Source organism: Colletes gigas, unplaced genomic scaffold (assembly GCF_013123115.1).
Source record: "Colletes gigas isolate AHSC1104 unplaced genomic scaffold, ASM1312311v1 Colletes_gigas_Sc00006, whole genome shotgun sequence".
Lineage (NCBI taxonomy): Eukaryota > Metazoa > Arthropoda > Insecta > Hymenoptera > Colletidae > Colletes > Colletes gigas.
The window spans coordinates 1,199,472-1,217,212 of NW_025106635.1; the positions used below are offsets into that span (position 1 = coordinate 1,199,472).

The 17,741-nt window shown below is 41.8% G+C and overlaps 3 protein-coding genes across 4 annotated transcripts; 1 reads left to right on the forward strand and 2 right to left on the reverse strand.

The window, feature by feature from the left end:
- Positions 1 to 572: 572 nt before the first annotated feature.
- On the reverse strand, positions 573 to 6,579 carry LOC122395748 (mucin-3A-like). Its single transcript, XM_043393588.1, has 5 exons — positions 5,691 to 6,579; positions 5,021 to 5,601; positions 4,425 to 4,949; positions 1,949 to 4,360; positions 573 to 1,864 (listed from the first exon to the last, which is right to left on the reverse strand). Exons 1-5 carry the CDS (start codon positions 6,488 to 6,490, stop codon positions 1,704 to 1,706), a joined length of 4,479 nt encoding a protein of 1,492 aa, XP_043249523.1. The 5' UTR covers positions 6,491 to 6,579; the 3' UTR covers positions 573 to 1,703.
- Positions 6,580 to 6,661: 82 nt separating this feature from the next.
- Positions 6,662 to 10,633, forward strand: LOC122395749 (ATPase family AAA domain-containing protein 3A homolog). 2 transcript variants are annotated; one of them, XM_043393589.1, is made up of 5 exons: positions 6,662 to 6,786; positions 7,274 to 7,630; positions 8,093 to 8,567; positions 8,636 to 9,659; positions 9,739 to 10,633. In XM_043393589.1, exons 2-5 carry the CDS (start codon positions 7,429 to 7,431, stop codon positions 9,871 to 9,873), a joined length of 1,836 nt encoding a protein of 611 aa, XP_043249524.1. In that variant the 5' UTR covers positions 6,662 to 6,786; positions 7,274 to 7,428; the 3' UTR covers positions 9,874 to 10,633. The 2 variants fall into 2 exon arrangements, with proteins under 2 accessions (XP_043249524.1, XP_043249525.1); XM_043393590.1 differs by lacking the exons at positions 6,662 to 6,786; positions 7,274 to 7,630 and adding an exon at positions 7,882 to 8,015.
- A 400-nt stretch (positions 10,634 to 11,033) lies between these two features.
- On the reverse strand, positions 11,034 to 14,643 carry LOC122395782 (S-phase kinase-associated protein 2). Its single transcript, XM_043393637.1, has 6 exons — positions 14,561 to 14,643; positions 13,113 to 13,424; positions 12,750 to 13,029; positions 12,230 to 12,666; positions 12,021 to 12,148; positions 11,034 to 11,949 (listed from the first exon to the last, which is right to left on the reverse strand). Exons 1-6 carry the CDS (start codon positions 14,638 to 14,640, stop codon positions 11,603 to 11,605), a joined length of 1,584 nt encoding a protein of 527 aa, XP_043249572.1. The 5' UTR covers positions 14,641 to 14,643; the 3' UTR covers positions 11,034 to 11,602.
- Positions 14,644 to 17,741: the final 3,098 nt, after the last annotated feature.

Here is a 17,741-nt window from a genome sequence, read left to right on the forward strand (position 1 = left end):
GCGCTGTCGTCCTTAGAAATACCGGCATTTATTACGTAGCTTTATTTCACGACTATATCAACCTGGACTTTGACGATGTTGCTCTCTTTTCTATTACTCGATCGCGTATTAGCTATTCTAATCTCGACTCGTGAAACGACCACTAAATTCGTTATCGCTATTGGAGACGACGATGTTTTTCGATGCGTTTTCTCCACGTTGTCGAAACGGCTCGTTTATTCGTTCGTCGTTCCAGTTTCGACGAAAAAATTCGCGGGTTATAATGACGTAGTACACATCCCCCATTATTGAACGTACTTAACCGAGTCTGGTTACTCTCGATTTCGAACGAATTACGTAGCTCGAACCGCGACGAAATTTAAACACACGTGATTTAATACAAGAACACGATTTATTCCTTTACCGTATGCTCGATAAGAATTGTACGATTGTTGTACGATTTCGAGCGATTCCATTGGCATCCCACCAATGGAAAACGCGATAGAGATTCAAGTACGTTGGAACGAAGCACCGAGGAAGAAGGTCGGGAAAAAATACTACAGATATGCAATGGAACTCGAAAACTGCCGACGTTCGTTATTTCTGGCGATAACTTTACAATCTCTCGGGAATACACCTGGCCTCGTTGTAACGTAGAAAAAAATAATTGTGTATCTTTACAATGTGCTTTGGCTAACCGCACGCTCTCGTCCGTTTTGCTTTAATTTCAACGTTTCCCTCGTGTATTTAAAAATCAAACGGAATTAATTTGGTCGGAAATATTCCGCTCTTCGGACTTGCGTTCTCATTCGATGTTAATGTCGTAAGCTCGTCGAAAAACAAATATTTTTGCTGCTCTGTAGCTTCCTACATCGAAAGTACGAAACGAGTAATTAATAATTTCCACGTACATACATATTTTCCTACATACAAGATAAACGTGTCTAATTTTTTTTAACCTGAAACAACTACGACATGGGAAAAGAAAAAAAAGTCATAATTTCGATCGCATTAATCTTAATTAAAAACGACACGCGGCTGTTCAGATCAATCGAACCAACTTTGTCACTATCGATATTATTTTTAGCCTTTAAACACATCCGATCGAACGACCAACGAAAATTTACAAACAGAAATTTATCGCGCGCACCCTTACATGATTAACAGAATACATCGATCTCCCTAAATAAAAGTTACCTGCTCGACGATTCACGAATACAACTTAATATAAAAATTAACGAACAAGGATAAGTTTGCTTTCGATTATTCGGCGATTCGATGGACGAACATTTTAACTTGATTTTCGTAGGTAAAACGGCCACACCGTGATTTCACGTAACCATTCATTTCTTTTTTTTTTGCTTTTTTACATTGTTCATTTTTTTCGTTGTTATAACTTAACTTGAGCAGATTTGAAAACAACAGTAGATAGAAATCTGCAGTAACGTTTTTGTATGTACAAGATGGACACATTTAACAATGGCAAAAAATTGTATTTCGAAACGTTGACCGGTCCTTGGCTGAGTGGGTGCATCGATTTTAAACAATAATACTCGACACGTTTTTTTTTTTTATCCATTAAATTCCTTGGTACGAAAATCGGATTCGGACGCTCGCCGGATTAGCTGATTGCGACGTTCCGCGGTATCGAATGCCGAGCGAATAGAAGCGTAAGAATGAAAAACGTTCCACGAGCGAAAGCTGACAAAGTTTTACATTCTCCATCATCTCGGTTTCCTCGTCCGAACGTTTCTGGTCCTTGGCGCGGTGGAGCCGCTTCCGATGCTGAATATTCCAGGCGTCGGTGCGTTGAACATCGGAACGTTCGTCGTCCCGAAATTGATGGACGGTGTCGACGACGGCGCGGAGAAATTGAATCCTGTAGCTGTTTCGAGACACGTAAAATTAGTTACATCTATGCAATATAATAGAAGAGGCAATGAAATTGTGTAGAACTAAGAATCGTAACCTGGTTTCGATGTTGTCGCGGAGAATTGGAAAGGTGCAGACGTGGATGCAACGGCATTGTTGTTCGCGTTGCTGTTGCTGGCAAAAGAGAAGGTGGTGTTGAGATTTTGTTGCGGTGAATTTTGATTTGCTCCGAAGGTGAATATACTGGTGGTGTTATTGGCTGCGGTGTTGGCAGCATTGCCGGTTCCAAATGCAGCGGTGGACGAATTAGGAGCGCCAAACGCTGAAGTTTGAGCACCAAACGGCGAAGGTTTGGTGCCGGCAAACGTACCGCTCGTGGCGTTCTGATCGCCGAAACTGTTAGGCGCGGCGGAATTGAAGGCCTCGTTGCTCGAAGCGCCGAAAACAGGAGTCACCGTGACATTGTTGGCGCCGAATATGGAACTTTTGGCGCCAAATGTCTGCGACGCGGGGCTCTGCGCGGACGCCGCGTTGCTTTGAGCTCCGCCGAAGCTCGAGGACGTGGTGATCTGTGCACCGAAGCTGGGAACGGTAGCGTTGCTGAAAACCGGTGTCGTGTTGCTCGAAACGTTCGAAGTGCCGCCGAACGGTGGCGCTGTTGTCGTCTGCGATCCGAACAACGTCGTGGCGTTGTTTCCGAACACTCCAACGGTGCTCTTGAAATTCGTAGCCGCGGGTTCCGTTTGCCCGAAAATGTTGCTCGCGGCGCCGAACGCCGGCGTCGGCGTCGAGGTCGTCGAATTTGCGTTCGAGAACAAGTAGCTGCTCGTCCCGGTTGCTCCCGACGCGGATATATTCGCGCCAGAGGCGAAGATCGGCATGGATGTCGTGTTCGTTGTTCCGGAAGTAGATCTACCGGTGATAGTCGAGAAAGCTGGCGTCGAACTGGTGGACGTCGATCCTGACGTGGTCGAACCACCGATGGAGCCAAATATAGCTGTGGCTGTGGTCTTCGGAGGAGCGAACGAACCGGCCCCGATCGTGTTCAAGCTCGAAGCGGTACCGAAGATTGGCTGGCTGTTGGTAGTTCCGAATATCGACGAGGTTGGCGCTGTAGACGCGGTCAACGCGTTCCCGAATATCGGAGTAGCGCTCGAATTGAACTGTCGAGCGCTGCTGGCCGACGATGTTCCGAATGTTGGAGTCGACACGTTGTTCCCGGCAGCGAATACTGTTGTACCGAATGCTCCTGTCGTTCGATTGGTTGCAGAGGGCGCTGTACCCGCGAAATTAAATCCGGGTTTACTGCTGGCCGGGGACAAGCTACTTGGAACGAACGTGAACGCCGACGACGATCCAAAGGTCGCCGGTGCTGTAGTTTTTGCATTTGAATTGAACGCGATGCTGGTCACGATGTTCGGTGCAGGAGTGCTTTGAGACGATGTGCAACTGGTACTCGTTGTCGCGTTACCAATGATCGATAGTTGTTGCGGACGCGTCAGACTTCCAAACGTACTGTTACTTTGAACAGAATTTCCTCCCGGGTTCCCGAATAAACTGGTCTCAGTTTTCGACGTTGGCGCGTTGCTACTTTTACTTCCAAAGGCAAACATCGGAGCTGCAGTGGTGGTGGCGCTGCTGGCGGTCACTTGCTGCAGTCCAGTCGGAACTGCACCAGCGGTGCAGTTCGTTGCCATTGTGCTCCCACCGACACTAACGAACGACGTTTCTGTGGTTTGCTCTTTGTCTTTCTGGACAGTCGTGGCGATCAAAGGCGTGGAAACGGACGTTATACCTCCAAGCATTGGAGTCGAACTCGATGGAACGCTTCCGGTAGCTTTCAAACCAAGCATCGAATTGTTTCGATTAGTTTCGTTCTTCATGTCTAGTGTCCCGTAAGTAGCAGACGTGGAAGCAGGTTTTGGAGCAGGATTGCTAACGTTTCCAAAAAGACTCGTCGACGGAGTAGATGTAGACGTGGCGAGTAAGCTGGTAGCTGGTACGGAGACATTGTTGCTCGGATAAGCGGCGCCAAACGTAAAGGTTCCAAGCGACGAAGCATTTGTCGCTGTCACTGAAGGGGACTTGCCAAACTCGACATTCTTCGCCACGATCGGATCCGAGCTTGTCACGTTTATATTCGAATCGGTTGGAACCGGCGTGATCGTGGACGTAGATGGAAATGTGATTCCAGACGTATCGATCGTCGAGTTCGACTTGTTCGTGTCGTCGATTTTTGTCTCGCAAGTAGTGCTGCTAACCAAAGCGGTGGAATTCGTTGACATTTGTTTTGTCGGTAAATTAAATGCTACGTGTTTCGGGGACTTTGAATGGGACTCGCTGCTGCCAGGACTGAGCGCCAAGGCTGACGTGGAGATTGGCGTGGTGTTAACGTTTGTCGTAGTCGTCGAAGAATTTAGGGTCGCGCAAGTTACGGGACACGAGACAGATTTCACCGTGTTCAATTCTTCCGCTTGAATCACGACGTCCGGATTAATTTTACTGGATGCTGTAACAGATAAAGAAATCGTACTGTATTAGCGGTTCGAGGCGATAGCATCGATAGTACTTACCTTTGCCAGATATAGCGTCGAACATGCTTTGCAGCCTCGCCTTCATACTGGTCTGCCTCATGTCCGCTATATCTTCCATCTTTATCTCTTCTACATCATCTGTAGTGAATTTCGCTCTGATGTTACCTTGCTCTTCGACCAGCATTCGTAACTTCTCGTTTCTTTCCGGTTCTGCTCTCATAAACAGTTTGTTTGTCAACGTCGTCGACTCCATGGAGGTGTCTGACCCGGTGGATTGATCCTTTCCATTATATACGTTTCTATGTTTCGCGTTAACGTCATTATGCGAGTTGATCTCTACACTTTCAGCACTCGTCTTCAGAATTCCCTTCAACGGTGCCTGCTCTTGTAACTTGTCGTAAGGGCTGCACGCATCCGAATGTTTCTTTTCCATAGTCTCGTGATTACGATGTTTCACGTTTATATTCTGTACTTCCGGTAACGTTTGCGCGCCGCTGCTCTGTACGCACTCCAAGGATTTGAAATGTTTCTCAAAGTCTGGCGTTCCGCTTCGTGAAAGATCTCCTAAAATAATCAAAACACGTGAGAAAGTATGGTCGAGACGGTGCAACGTTCAAAGTAACGCAACAGCTTACCAGCTTTCCTTTTAACGCCGGAAGCAACGTGTTTACTAGAGCTAAATGAGTTCAGGATATCGTAACAAGACGGTGTTTTGGTTCGTTTCGTGGGTCTGACGGTTTTATTTTGCGGCGAAATCTCTTCCTCCGATTTCGACGAGTCCTCTCTGCTTCTCTTCTGTTTCGTCTCGTCTTGCATTTCAAATTCGTTCGCAGCGAAACCACCAGTTCGTTGCTTTTTCGCTAAATCGGCAGCTACATCTTCTCTCGACGCGTGTCTCTTCAACGATATATCTCTTAAAGTCTGAACAACGCTGAGAGAGGAACAGCCGCTGTCCATGTCGCATAAATCCGTTAAAATTTTCTGCTTCCCCGGCGGGGAACAGCGAACAGCGTCCGGTGAAGCTACTCTAACGATCATAGGCGTTCTCGTCTTTACAATTTTTGGGTTTATCAAGGGAACCGAACTAGCTTGAAGATTGACTTTTGGAAACTCTCCTATGCGATATCGAGCCTGATGACTTAACGTGTTATTCGCTTCTGCCGCGTATTTCGTTAATCGACCCGTAAGTCCTGGGGAAGTCACGTCGTTGTACACTCTAAAAATAAAGAATTGAAAATGTATACTTATAACTTGAAAATTACAAGTTTTACTAGAAACCTGATATAGCTCGGAAACTATCGTTACCTGGGATCTATATTGTATCTAGTCGATGTCGATAAAGGTCCGGAAACTGCTCGACCAGTTTCTACAGAACTGGTTTTCGATTGTACTTTTGGACCGATGTTGGTACCCCACGGCGACCCCTCCATAGTGTAATACATTGTGTTTTCACCTTGCGACAATGTATGATTCTGCGAATAAGGAGACGTTCTCTTCCATATCGCTTGACCGGATGACACAGATTCGTCCGCTTCGTTCTCAAATTCCTCTTTGTTTCGCGGGAATATCGGCGTCGAGGAATGCTTGTTAAAGAGGTTGCGATCGTACGACGAATAATCAGAATTACGGTACGTTTTACTTTCCGGTTTAGCGTCGTTGGCGTCAGAATTCTGCGCTGTTCGTAAAATCGGACTGAGCTGCGATATGGACGCAAAGTTCGAAGAGTTTCTTCTATTTGGATAAGGGTCACTGCTGAGCTGATAATGGGCACCACGACATCTTTCCATCTTAGTTTTGGTTAGGTTTAGTTCACGAAAACGACGACTCCCGGTCTCCCAAAGTGTACGAGCGTACTGAGAAACGTGGCCAACGATATTCTCGATGCTTGCGCGAACTTCAAGAGTTACGTGTTTGCAATAATCGAATAGAAGGAACGCGTGCGGCGAGAACAAACTGTCGCTAGTGATCAGAGAATAGCACGCGTAAATAGTCAGAAACAGCGAAACCGTAAGAAGGAGAATCGGTCCCCAAACGTTGTAAAGGAACACACACCCACTTAACACACTTACTGACGCGACAACACCCCGGTTCCCTAAGTCGCACATATTATTTCAAACAAATAACCTCTCCATGTTTGAAAAGAGCACACTCACCGAATCACCGGAACCTTGCTGCATTGAGATCAACGACATTATCGACGTAACAACTACTACGTAGTACTAAGTATCGTCTTTCGAATTACGACAATCTTTCAAAAATTCCGTTTACGGATATATCAACGACAATACTACATTCTCTCGGCGATTAAACGATATCGAACGAATCTCGTAAATATTTTCTGCGAAAATTCACGGGGACGTGGTCTTTTACTATCGAGAAACAGCCAGAAACATTATTGAATGTAAGTCGCGTGTTTCGCCGCCTAAAAAACAGGTCGCCTGCAGCGCCATCCTTTGTCTCGAATTCCTAGTAACCCAACGTTTCGTTCGTTTAGCGGTTGGGGTATTCCTCTTTCAAATTTGGTTGTTCGTTGATTCGAAATTTCTCTGTCTATCGATTTATTCGCCAAACAGTAATATCCTCAGATTTGTCTGTGCATTTTTACTGTGTACATTGTATGCACCCACTGTGGTGAATAGTATAGTAAAAATTTCACTATTATTTTCTAGTACTTTACGATTAAGCGGTCAGCATGAAGTACAAAATTTCATCGAATAAAAATAAAATTTCTGACAATATTTTAACCCTTTCTTTCATTTCTCATTATGCACGCGCACGATATAATTTACTACGCTGTATGAATTTAACGACACCTTAAAATTGAAAAGAATTTGCTTGAAATATTCGTGCACGCATGCAGTATGTAACGTACGTTTCATTGTTCATAGGAAGATAGAAGCGAGAGATCTCGGTCCGGGGTCCATTCGTTTCAGTTTTCACACCGATAGTGCACGTGAGGATTCCTCGTGGTAACAGTGACAAAAAGGGAGAAAGACACGCGTCTTATCGGCCAGTTATATCTTTTTTAGGACGAGATTAAACTATGTCGTGGATTTTTGGATATCGTAATGCACAACCACAAGATTTTTCGCAATTCGTGCAACCGCCGCCGGCGCCGGGCAATGCTGCTGGCGATGGAGATGTACCCCGAACGCCGACTACAAAGTCTCAAATGGAAGCCTATCGATTCGATTCGAGCGCATTGGAGAGAGCGGCAGCTGCTGCCAAGGAGCTCGAAAGATCCCGTACGATCATTTGTTCTTATTAAATTTTTCCCGTTCGAAAGAACTATCGCGCTACGTTACGTAAGCAGAAAACGTTTTCGTGGGTTAAGAGTCTCATGCTCCCTCGATGACACGATATTCCGATCGTAGCTTCGCAGTGATGCAATAGCCCATTCCCATACACGTGTTTGACGAATTACATGAATGAAAATAATCGCAAAGCGGAGAACTGAAAATATTAATGAAATCCCACGACCGTATGCAAGATGTTTAATAATACTTCTGTCGGGAAACCTACGCGATTTGTCTCTTTCGATAGTAAAAGGAGAGATTGCCTTTCCAGTAGAGGCACAAAATTATTTTCTTCTATAAAGATACAACCACTCGGATTTTCAATTCTGTTTAGGTTCATATACTTATGATCAAGATTTTTCATATTTTTTTTTTTTTTGTTAAGACTAATTCTTGCAATTATTTTCTCAGAACATGCCAACGCAGCATTGGAACTTTCCAAACTGCAGGAAACGACCAAGCAGGTTGAAATGCAAACAGAGCTGAAAAAGTATGAAGCCAGCATCGAACAGATGAAAGGGGAACAAAAGCGTATAGAGGGGGACGAAAGGAGAAAAACCATGCAAGAGGAAACCAAGCAACACCAGATGAGAGCCCAGTATCAGGATCAACTAGCGAGAAAACGATACGACGATCAGTTGATACAACAACAGAAAATGAACGACGAAAATTTAAGGAGGCAGGAAGAGTCGGTAGCGAAACAGGAAGCGATGAGAAAAGCTACGATAGAACACGAAATGGATTTAAGACACAAGAATGAAATGAGAAAGTTGGAGGCGGAGCTGAAAGCCAAAGCAAAAATTGACAGAGAAAATCAGGACTTGAATTTAGAACAAATTAGACTGAAGGCGTCTGAGAAAAGAATCACGGTTTTGGAGTCTATAAAGTAAGCAACAATCATTGCCAATGTTAAAATGATGGGAAGTATTAAAATGTATGTATCAAATGTTTCAGAACTGCAGGTTCGGTATTAGGCTCTGGTGCAACGGCTCTGTTGCAAGACTGGGATAAAATTGTCGCCGCCGCCGGTGGTTTGTCTCTGTTGGCTCTTGGTGTTTACAGCGCGAAAGGTACGACGGGTGTGGCGGCACGATACATCGAGTCACGTTTAGGGAAACCGTCTTTGGTTCGAGAAACTTCCAGATTCACGGTGCTTGATACGATGCGGCATCCTATCCAGGCGACCAAGAAATTGAAAAACAAGCACACGGACGCTCTGACCGGCGTTGTCCTAGCACCGAAACTCGAGGAAAGATTACGCGATATTGCGATAGCCACGAAAAACACGAAACAGAATCGTGGAATGTATAGGAACATATTGATGCACGGTCCACCGGGAACCGGTAAGACTATGTTCGCTAAAAAATTAGCAGAACACTCTGGTATGGATTACGCGATCGTAACCGGTGGTGATCTAGCACCGTTGGGTAGAGACGGTGTCACCGCCATTCACAAAGTATTCGATTGGGCCGTAACGTCCAGAAAAGGTCTTCTACTATTTATCGACGAGGCTGATGCCTTTTTAAGAAAGCGATCGAGCGAACATATCTCGGAGGATCTGAGAGCCATGTTGAACGCGTTCCTCTATAGGACGGGCGAGCAAAGTAACAAGTTCATGTTGGTTCTTGCCTCGAATACTCCGGAGCAATTCGATTGGGCCGTCAATGATAGATTGGACGAGATGGTAGAGTTTCGTCTGCCGGGACGAGAAGAGCGCGAACGATTGGTACGACTTTACTTCGACAAATTTGTTCTTCAACCTGCGATCGAGGGGAACAAAAGGTTGAAGATCGCGCAGTTCGATTACAGCACGCTCTGTAGCAAAATGGCCGAAATGACCGAGGGAATGTCCGGAAGAGAATTGGCGAAATTGGGTGTGGGGTGGCAGGCGGCTGCTTACGCTTCCGAGGACGGAGTGCTAACTGAACAAATGGTTATGGACAGATGTACCGAGACCATCAAGCAACACATGCAAAAGGTGCTTAACGCGACATCTATTTGTAATCATTTCTATAACGATTCGACGTTGCGCTGATAAATTTGTTTTTGTCCTGTAGGTTCAATGGCAAAGCGAACAGGAGAAGCAAGAATCAAAGTCAATTTATGCCACAGAGAAGGAAGTAGTCGCACCGATAAAATTGAAGAAACCCATGATCGAACCGGCACCCCAGGCTTCGGTCGCAACAGCTTAATGAACAAGTATAATCGCGTCGACGTTTTAAACACCATATTTTATTAAAAAACAAATTAGTACTAAGTGGAGACGAGAAAGGTACAAATGACGTTGTTAAGAAGACGAATTTAATGTACAGTTTTCGTTTTCGAAGCAAGGCGCGCGTGTATAAATATTGTAAAGTAACGGTGCATTTGTTAGAAATGTAAATTCCTAACTCGATTAAACACACTCTCTCACACACACACACACACACACATACACAAGTCTTTGATCACGTTTCAAAGGAAGAATAGGATAAAAATATAAACGGCTTGCAAAGAATTAAAATCGAACTCTTTTACCAATAAGTTTTAACGCGGTAAGTAATTTTGCATACCAAAATGTTCCATGTTTTCCGTTAGTATCATATTACGAAGATTCCCTAGATTCACTGTTGTAACAGTGAAATACTCAAGAACGATGAGTAACAAATTGTAAATCAGTAGTAAAATATCAAAGTATCGGAGACATGAGTTGTGATTTTCAGCTGATACCCTGTTTTTAAAACACGTTTGCGTATATCCGATACTTGGGATTTATTTTTAATTTCGTGTAAAACGAAATACTTTTCAATTCCGTAAGTAAATGCACGTCTTCGGACAAGATCGTGTTCAGACTTATTTGTATCGGGGAAAATCTCACGAACCCACTAATATTCCCATAAAGTTATAACGAAAAATATAAAAATGTATGTTTCATTGGTAATTGCGTCACTGATATGTGTGAATTCCTTTCGTATGTCGGCCATTCACGCATGAATATCTCATTTCATGAAAAAGCATGGGATTACTGTATCGTGCTTCTAAATTTTTTGTTCACGTATAGTTTTGCATGTACGAATACCGAAATAATTCTATAAATATATATATATATATTTCAAAGACTTTTTATTGTATTTTCAAGAAGTTAATAAATATGTAACTTTTGTTATTGTTATTTCTTAAATAATTTGAATTCATTACCTGCATGATAAAACGGTAGATTATTGATAAGACGTTACTAATGAACAGTTGTAAAATTTTTATTTTCTATACATGTATAGCAATTATATCCGTATAATAGATCACCTTATATCTCGATAGATATAACTTATTACGTGGAAAATAAAAATCTGCTGCGTTACCAGTACCGGGCGCTCTTCAGGAGAAATCACAAGCGATAAAATACCAATTTGATTTTAAGTAAACTATTTCATAGAAGCACAATACAAATTTCGTGTAATGTATATACATATAACAAAGAAAAGAAGGAAAACAAAAGTTGCCCATAAAAAATTTTCACGCAGCCCCACGGGGTGGATGAATTTGTTTATTCGTGGATTATTCGATCGGAAGAGCGGAATTCTCTTTGTAATAAATTTTTGGCACGCGTACGAATTTACTGAATTATAAAAGTGTCGTTCTCGTAATACTTGTTATCGACAGGCATCGGTATTTAATTACTTGAAAATACCTTTTTTTTTCTCTCCCCGAGCAATCACTTACACATAAACGAAATCTAAATGCCTTTAATTAAAAAAAGAAAGACAAAATAGTATTATACGGAAAGCACATTGATTTAGTTTTGTAAAATCAGTCTCTTGATAAGAAGACACTTTGCGAAAAGGCACAATGTTACGTACATTCCAGTTTCCCTTTGGTTTTCACTTAGTCTTTGCCATTATCTCTACAAAAAAAAAAAAAAAAAAACACGTTACAGTATCTATACTAATCTCTAACGCGAAGCCCCCAGATACTTGTCCTACGGACGCCGACCGTCGGTCTCGCGACGGAACTATATAGGAACTTGTTAAGCTGAGTCTCGCCACAGGTAACTTGTAATGTTTTCAATATCGGTTCCGACATTAAACCAAATATGTCCAAATACAGCAAAGACGGCATGTACGCTAACGTTAAGTACGTAGACGGTGGTATACCGTAGCAACGACTCAACGACAAATGCTCTATTTTCGATAAATCTAGCAAGTTACGGACAGTGTTCATCGTGAGCATGGTACAATCGCTCAAGTCTAATTCTACCATATCCGGACAACTTTTTACTAAATCCTTGACATCTGAAATAGACAAACAACGTTATTGAAAAGATATAAATAGGATATAAATATGTAACTACTGTTATCCTTACTATCGTCGGACATCGTTTTCCTGCATCCAGCGATATTTAAGCGTGTAACAGACAGAGGTAAAGATTTACAAAGTAACGTCATAGACTCGGTATCTAAACTACACCAAGCCATATTAACGGCATTCAAACTGGAAACATTAATAAATAAAACATTACCGTAGCTATAAGTTCCAACGTTTACTATTTGCTCAATTAATTACTTTTCTTACTTCTTAAGTTTCATTAAATCCTTGACGCATTCGATATCCATACCCTCGCACATCGTTAAATTCAATACTTCTAGATCGGTATTCTCGCCGATAGCTTTGCAACACGATCTGTTTACTGTACACTTTTCTAAAGATAATTTTTTGAGATATTTACACATAGACAATAACATAGCCAACCCATCCGGAGAGATCACCGCCATCGAGAGATCCAAGTATTGTAATTTACTAACGTAACCATCGATAAAAACCTCGCTGTTCTCAAGAAACACCGCATCCGAAATTTCCGCTTGAGCGAGCCGAAGTATTTGAACGCCTCGCGGCAATATATGACCCAATGTACCTTCGTTTAATACTTTGCTGCCTAAATCCAGCCTGTTCCATAATGCTTCGTCCCGAGCTATTTGGCACCATCGTTTGCAAACCAACATGGAACGCACCTAAACATTAACAGTCGTTAGATCGAGTAACGCGATTTACAGATCTCCTATACAATTTTCTACTCGGTCGAACGTAATCTTACCAAACATTTCTTGGGAAGCCATTTCAATATCATTAAAATTATCTCGTCCGACAATTTGTTAAACTTATCCTCGCCAACGACCGAAGGTTTTCTTTTCCTTCTGTAGAGGTAGAATTGTTCCAGACTATTTTTTTCAGAGGAAACGTTCAAACTATCTTTACAAAAACTTTCTTTAGTATCAATAAAATTATCTAATTCCATCCTGGAGGAATAGCCAGATTCGTTTGCCACTGTCGAATAAGCTGCCGGTTCGTCCAATTCGTACGAATCTTGCTCTGGTCTGCACGTATGTTCCAAATGTGTTTATAAGAAATAGCATAAGACAAAATATTATATTCGGACGAAATGTTAAGGAATACAAACCTATCCATAACAACAGTATCGAAGCTGGAACCCCTATAAATACTCTGTTGATGTTCAAACGCATTGACAGTTTCGCATTGTCTGCTGGTGTTGGGACCAGCCGGCGAAATAGGACCGTTCAAGGATTGAGACTTTCTTGTACTTTCTTGCGATGCCTCATCTTCTAGCATGCTAACACCCATGTCTTCCAAAATTTCTGGCTCCACGAGACTTGTGTCCCCGGAACATGACCAGTTTTCATTGTTTTTAGATGCACTGTTCAGAGTACTGTTCAAATTGTTATTGCAATTCTTATCCAAACGAAGTCTTTTACTATAAAACATACATACAAAGTAAAAATTAATTCTAATATGCTTCCTACCAAGTTGTAATATAAGTATAAACACGTTCTGATCCTAAAAATAAACACAGCTAACTGCTGTAAATAGTAACAGAGAAACAATCAATCGAATATAATTCCATACTTTGTTACATACAAAAAAATATATCGAATAGGGTAAAACTTATTTATGTTAACTAGTTTGCAGGGCTCTGTATAAAAAACAACCTGTTCCAGAAGGGTGAGGAAAGAGTTTCTTTCGACATGGTAACTTTAAAACACACTTTAATCAACGAGCAAAGTTTGCCTTGCAAAAATATAAAAATGTATAGGAATACAAGTTAAGCACAAGCAACTGAAGGTAAATGGCTGTTGGGTGAGAAATTCTTCTATGTACACACAACAAAGGTCATTATCAATGTGTATTCGATAGAATTCGTAGTTTCGAATGTATGAGACAGAGGACATTTGTGTTTCGTTTGTAAACCAAATTTGAAATTTCAAGAAAGAGCATTTAATCGTGTTAAATGAACTTAAGTTGTTATTTACGTTACACTATTATAAAAAAGTCACCTACATGTGTACATACAAGAACAATATACACATTACATAGGTACTTGTTCCAATAATAATGTAATTAAAACAAATAATAAATAATAAATAAATATTAAGAAAACGAACAAGTCAATCTGAAGAGGTAGTATGCTGCGTTTATATCTTCAAAGAAATCATGTAGACAGGGACGAAAGAAGAATACTTTCAAGCAATGCAATGTTAATCTACGAAATAGGAAACAAACATCGTTATTCGTCGGATCGCTGAACATTTTTTCGAAGACCGTTGCTTCTAAAAATGTTTCGTTTTGCTGGCAACTTGGTCATTGATAAATTTCGTACGTTCTCGATCAACGAATAATAATGTTGAAAACCGATACAAGGAATAAGTTTACGTTCGTATCGTTGGATAGAAAATGATGACACAACATCGGTGAAGGTTCTTAACCTTACCTGTACGCGTAAGAATATGCACCTGCATCGCCCTGAGCAACAGGTAAGATAATCGTACACGGCGATTAGGAGAAGTTTGAAGCTTCTCGAGAATGTGGAGGATATTCGGGAAACGGTCTTACCTTTCGGGCGGCGATAATTCTTCGGAATTTTCTAGGCAATCCTCGTCGAGCCTCGTGCACTCCACCGCGCCAGAATTCATTTTTGGCGGAATCCGTCGCGATGCCTTTTTTTTCAATCGCCACTGGTCGTACGGTCGGGAAACAAACGCTAGTGGCGGGTTCCAATTGCTCGGACCGCTCGCTAGGATTCGTCCTATTCCATTGGCGTTGCTTCTGATTGGCCGGTTGCTCGAGGATTTCGAATTGGCGGGAAACCGAGGGATCGATCGCACAGCGGTGAACCTGATCTCGGCGCTGTTGTATTTGTTTACCGCGTTAGTCTCTGCGTTAGAACAAAATCCAACGAGTGCCTCGGAAACGAAAGATCTGTGCAAAAATAGGACATGGTGAACTCCTCGTAGTTTCTATCTTTATTAAAGATGTTTCTCTTTTTTTACATTGTTCGATCTTTGTGTTCCCTCGCCTCCGTCCCCTACTTCAGACCCTCGAGTCTTCGATCCTCCGCGTATATCTTCATCTGAAAATTCACTAAATCCGAGGTCCTTTTGTGAAAGTTAAATCGCGACTCTTTCGGTTGTATTCCATACTCGTGCCACCAGCCGTATCTACCGAGAAAAAGTGACAACTGTATACAGAGTGTTTTTACGCGCGTGTACGATAGAAAAACGCGAGATTACGTGCGACTGGTCAGCAGAGGCCACTGACAAACATCCTTGGGAGTCGTTCTCTTCTGGTCGGAAATTTCTTCGATCATGTCGGTTGCATTCTCGTACTCCCTCGAGTAGAATTTCGGCGTGATCGTGTCACCTGCGATCGAGATTCCTTTTAATACGTTTCCTTTCCCCTTGCGATCTTTGCAATGATACAAAAATTAATTGCACGATAAAGTCTGCGCGTACCGTTGATTTTGGTACCGCGAATGCTCGATTTCCCGGGCAGTCGATCCTTGGAAAAGCAAAGCTTGAACGGTGGTTTTTCCGGATTTCTCGTCGTCGTTGGTGAGTTTGAATCGCGTGAAATTGTTCGGTCCATAGGGTCCCTAGGTTCTTCGTTGATCGAGAACGCGTTGTCGAAAAACAGCGAAACCTGATCTTGCGTATTCCACGCTCGTCTTACGAATCAACGATAACGCGTGTCAACGGAAGGAGACATTCTCCAACGGGGTGGTATATTTGATCGATACTTTCTGACCGTACCACAAATAAATACATATAGCAGAAACATTTGTCGTAGTACGTGTTTCGTTTCGTCTAATCTCAGATCGTCTTCAGAACCTCGAAAACTAAATTAGTAACGCATTTTCTCTATTACAAATGTGCCTAATTTAGGGGGTTTCTCGAGTCGTAGAATCTAATTCTGATGTTACTTTCTTAACGGAATATGAAATTTACAATCTACCCTGGATCCAGCCTGCAACCAAATATTAAACTATTTCGTTTGGTCTGGGTTAGAAATAGCGGGTATTAAATGAAATACGTTAGCCTTTCTGCTAGAAAATATACATTTTAATATTCAATTGGACATTGAAAAACAAAAAGTTGATCGATCGCACGATCCTTTGTCCAGTATACCTATCTGCATTACGATCCTATACGGGCTACACGTGTGTACATACGTGTACACACTGTAGCAAATCTTTAGGGATAGGAACGAGCCAATTACGATATAAACATTACCCAATTTTCCATCGAATCTGATTTGCACCCACATCGTGTACGAAAGAATATAGGTTAGGAGAGGTTTCGATATGAATTATTCGTGATTCGTTACCGCCCAGCACAAATTGAATATAAATATTTCCTACGGGGCCTGAACTCCTTGGTTCGGTTGCCGATAATAATTTCTTTGTCTCGTCGAGATCAGTTGCAGCTGTTTCGATACAAAATAGTCAATACTTTTGCAGTTTCGTGAATCCTTTATTGAGAAAATTGTTATCATCGATATAGACACCGAAATCTATAAACCGCAGTTCTGTTCGAAATGATTTCTTCCTATCAGATTACTATCTGTGTCTTAAATTTTATGTGGGAGACTCGATACCATGAAACAGCTGGAAAAATGAAAAATATTGTCCTACCTGCCTGAAAAACGAGAAAGCCCCGGCATTCTCTACATTATTTATTAATAAATTATTTATGAGACCTCCAACGCAATTCGATAGATCGTTTCTGTTGCAAATGATTTGGAAAGTCTTGCTAATTTCGTGAAAACTAAATTAATTTATCGAGAGAAATAAACAATAAAGAATGGCGACGGTGCATACGCATTTTTTTTTTTTTTATCTCTGTCCAAAGTCTTAGACAACGAGAGGATACAACTAACGCTTATAGAAGACATTTTGCTTCAAATTTTTTTTTTTTTTTCAATTAAATGCTATTTTATTAGGAAGCTTACAAAGTTTTCGTAAGACTTTCTGACTTTTACACGGAAAAAAACAATACCGTTCACGGCTCTCGAATGAATTGTAGTTTCAAAAATGTTTCTCCGTGGCTCCTTGATTTTGTAATCGCAATCAATAATACCCCTCAAAGACGCACGTATATATTTTGATGGATACTGTCTATTCGCAACGATCGGTAAACCCATACACACATAAAGATCAGCGATACACCACGTATTACACGCTTCGGTAACATAAAATGCACGCACTCTTCTCTTTCTCTCATACCGTTTCTTCGATTCGATTGTTGCTCTTCGTGCGAGAAGAGAACTTCACAATTTCAAAGACAAAAAAAAAGAGACAATACAAGTATGAATATCGTTTTTATCGGAAATCGATTCGTGATTCGATCGGTTGTAAGCTGATAAGTTATCAGATCGATAAAACGACGATCCACTTCCGCGTAAACGTTCACCGTAGAAAAGCAATGGAAGTTGAATAGCAAATGACAGAGCTATAAAGAAGAAAACAACATTGGGTTCGCTTAAAAGATGTGACACGCTCTTCCATTGTTTGTTTTTTGTACCTTCGTTTTATATACTTAAAAAAAAAAAAAATTAAAAGAAAAAAAGAAAGAAAACCTAATGCAAATGCCGTTCTCGACTGGTTTCGCACTCCTCGTCGCAACGTTTACTTATTCTCGTTGACTCTTTTGTACTCGTGAACGAATCGTTACAGCTTTTCGGTTGATTCGAGGACGGAGACGCGAGAGGACGCATCGTATCCGGAACAGAATATTAC

What these genes read in the sequence shown, in the direction of transcription:
- LOC122395748 (XM_043393588.1), bottom strand. Translation starts at nt 6,490, where the DNA reads ATGTGCGACTTAGGGAACCGGGGTGTTGTCGCGTCAGTAAGTGTGTTA. An exon ending in AGATACAATATAGATCCCAG is followed by an intron (nt 5,602 to 5,690) that starts GTAACGATAGTT and finishes CTTTATTTTTAG; the next exon opens with AGTGTACAACGACGTGACTT. An exon ending in CGCGACAACATCGAAACCAG is followed by an intron (nt 1,865 to 1,948) that starts GTTACGATTCTT and finishes GTCTCGAAACAG; the next exon opens with CTACAGGATTCAATTTCTCC.
- LOC122395782 (XM_043393637.1), bottom strand. Translation starts at nt 14,640, where the DNA reads ATGAATTCTGGCGCGGTGGAGTGCACGAGGCTCGACGAGGATTGCCTA. An exon ending in GGCTTCCCAAGAAATGTTTG is followed by an intron (nt 12,667 to 12,749) that starts GTAAGATTACGT and finishes GTTAATGTTTAG; the next exon opens with GTGCGTTCCATGTTGGTTTG. An exon ending in GAAAACGATGTCCGACGATA is followed by an intron (nt 11,950 to 12,020) that starts GTAAGGATAACA and finishes TGTCTATTTCAG; the next exon opens with ATGTCAAGGATTTAGTAAAA.
- LOC122395749 (XM_043393589.1), top strand. Translation starts at nt 7,429, where the DNA reads ATGTCGTGGATTTTTGGATATCGTAATGCACAACCACAAGATTTTTCG. An exon ending in CAAGGAGCTCGAAAGATCCC is followed by an intron (nt 7,631 to 8,092) that starts GTACGATCATTT and finishes TTATTTTCTCAG; the next exon opens with AACATGCCAACGCAGCATTG. An exon ending in ACGGTTTTGGAGTCTATAAA is followed by an intron (nt 8,568 to 8,635) that starts GTAAGCAACAAT and finishes CAAATGTTTCAG; the next exon opens with AACTGCAGGTTCGGTATTAG.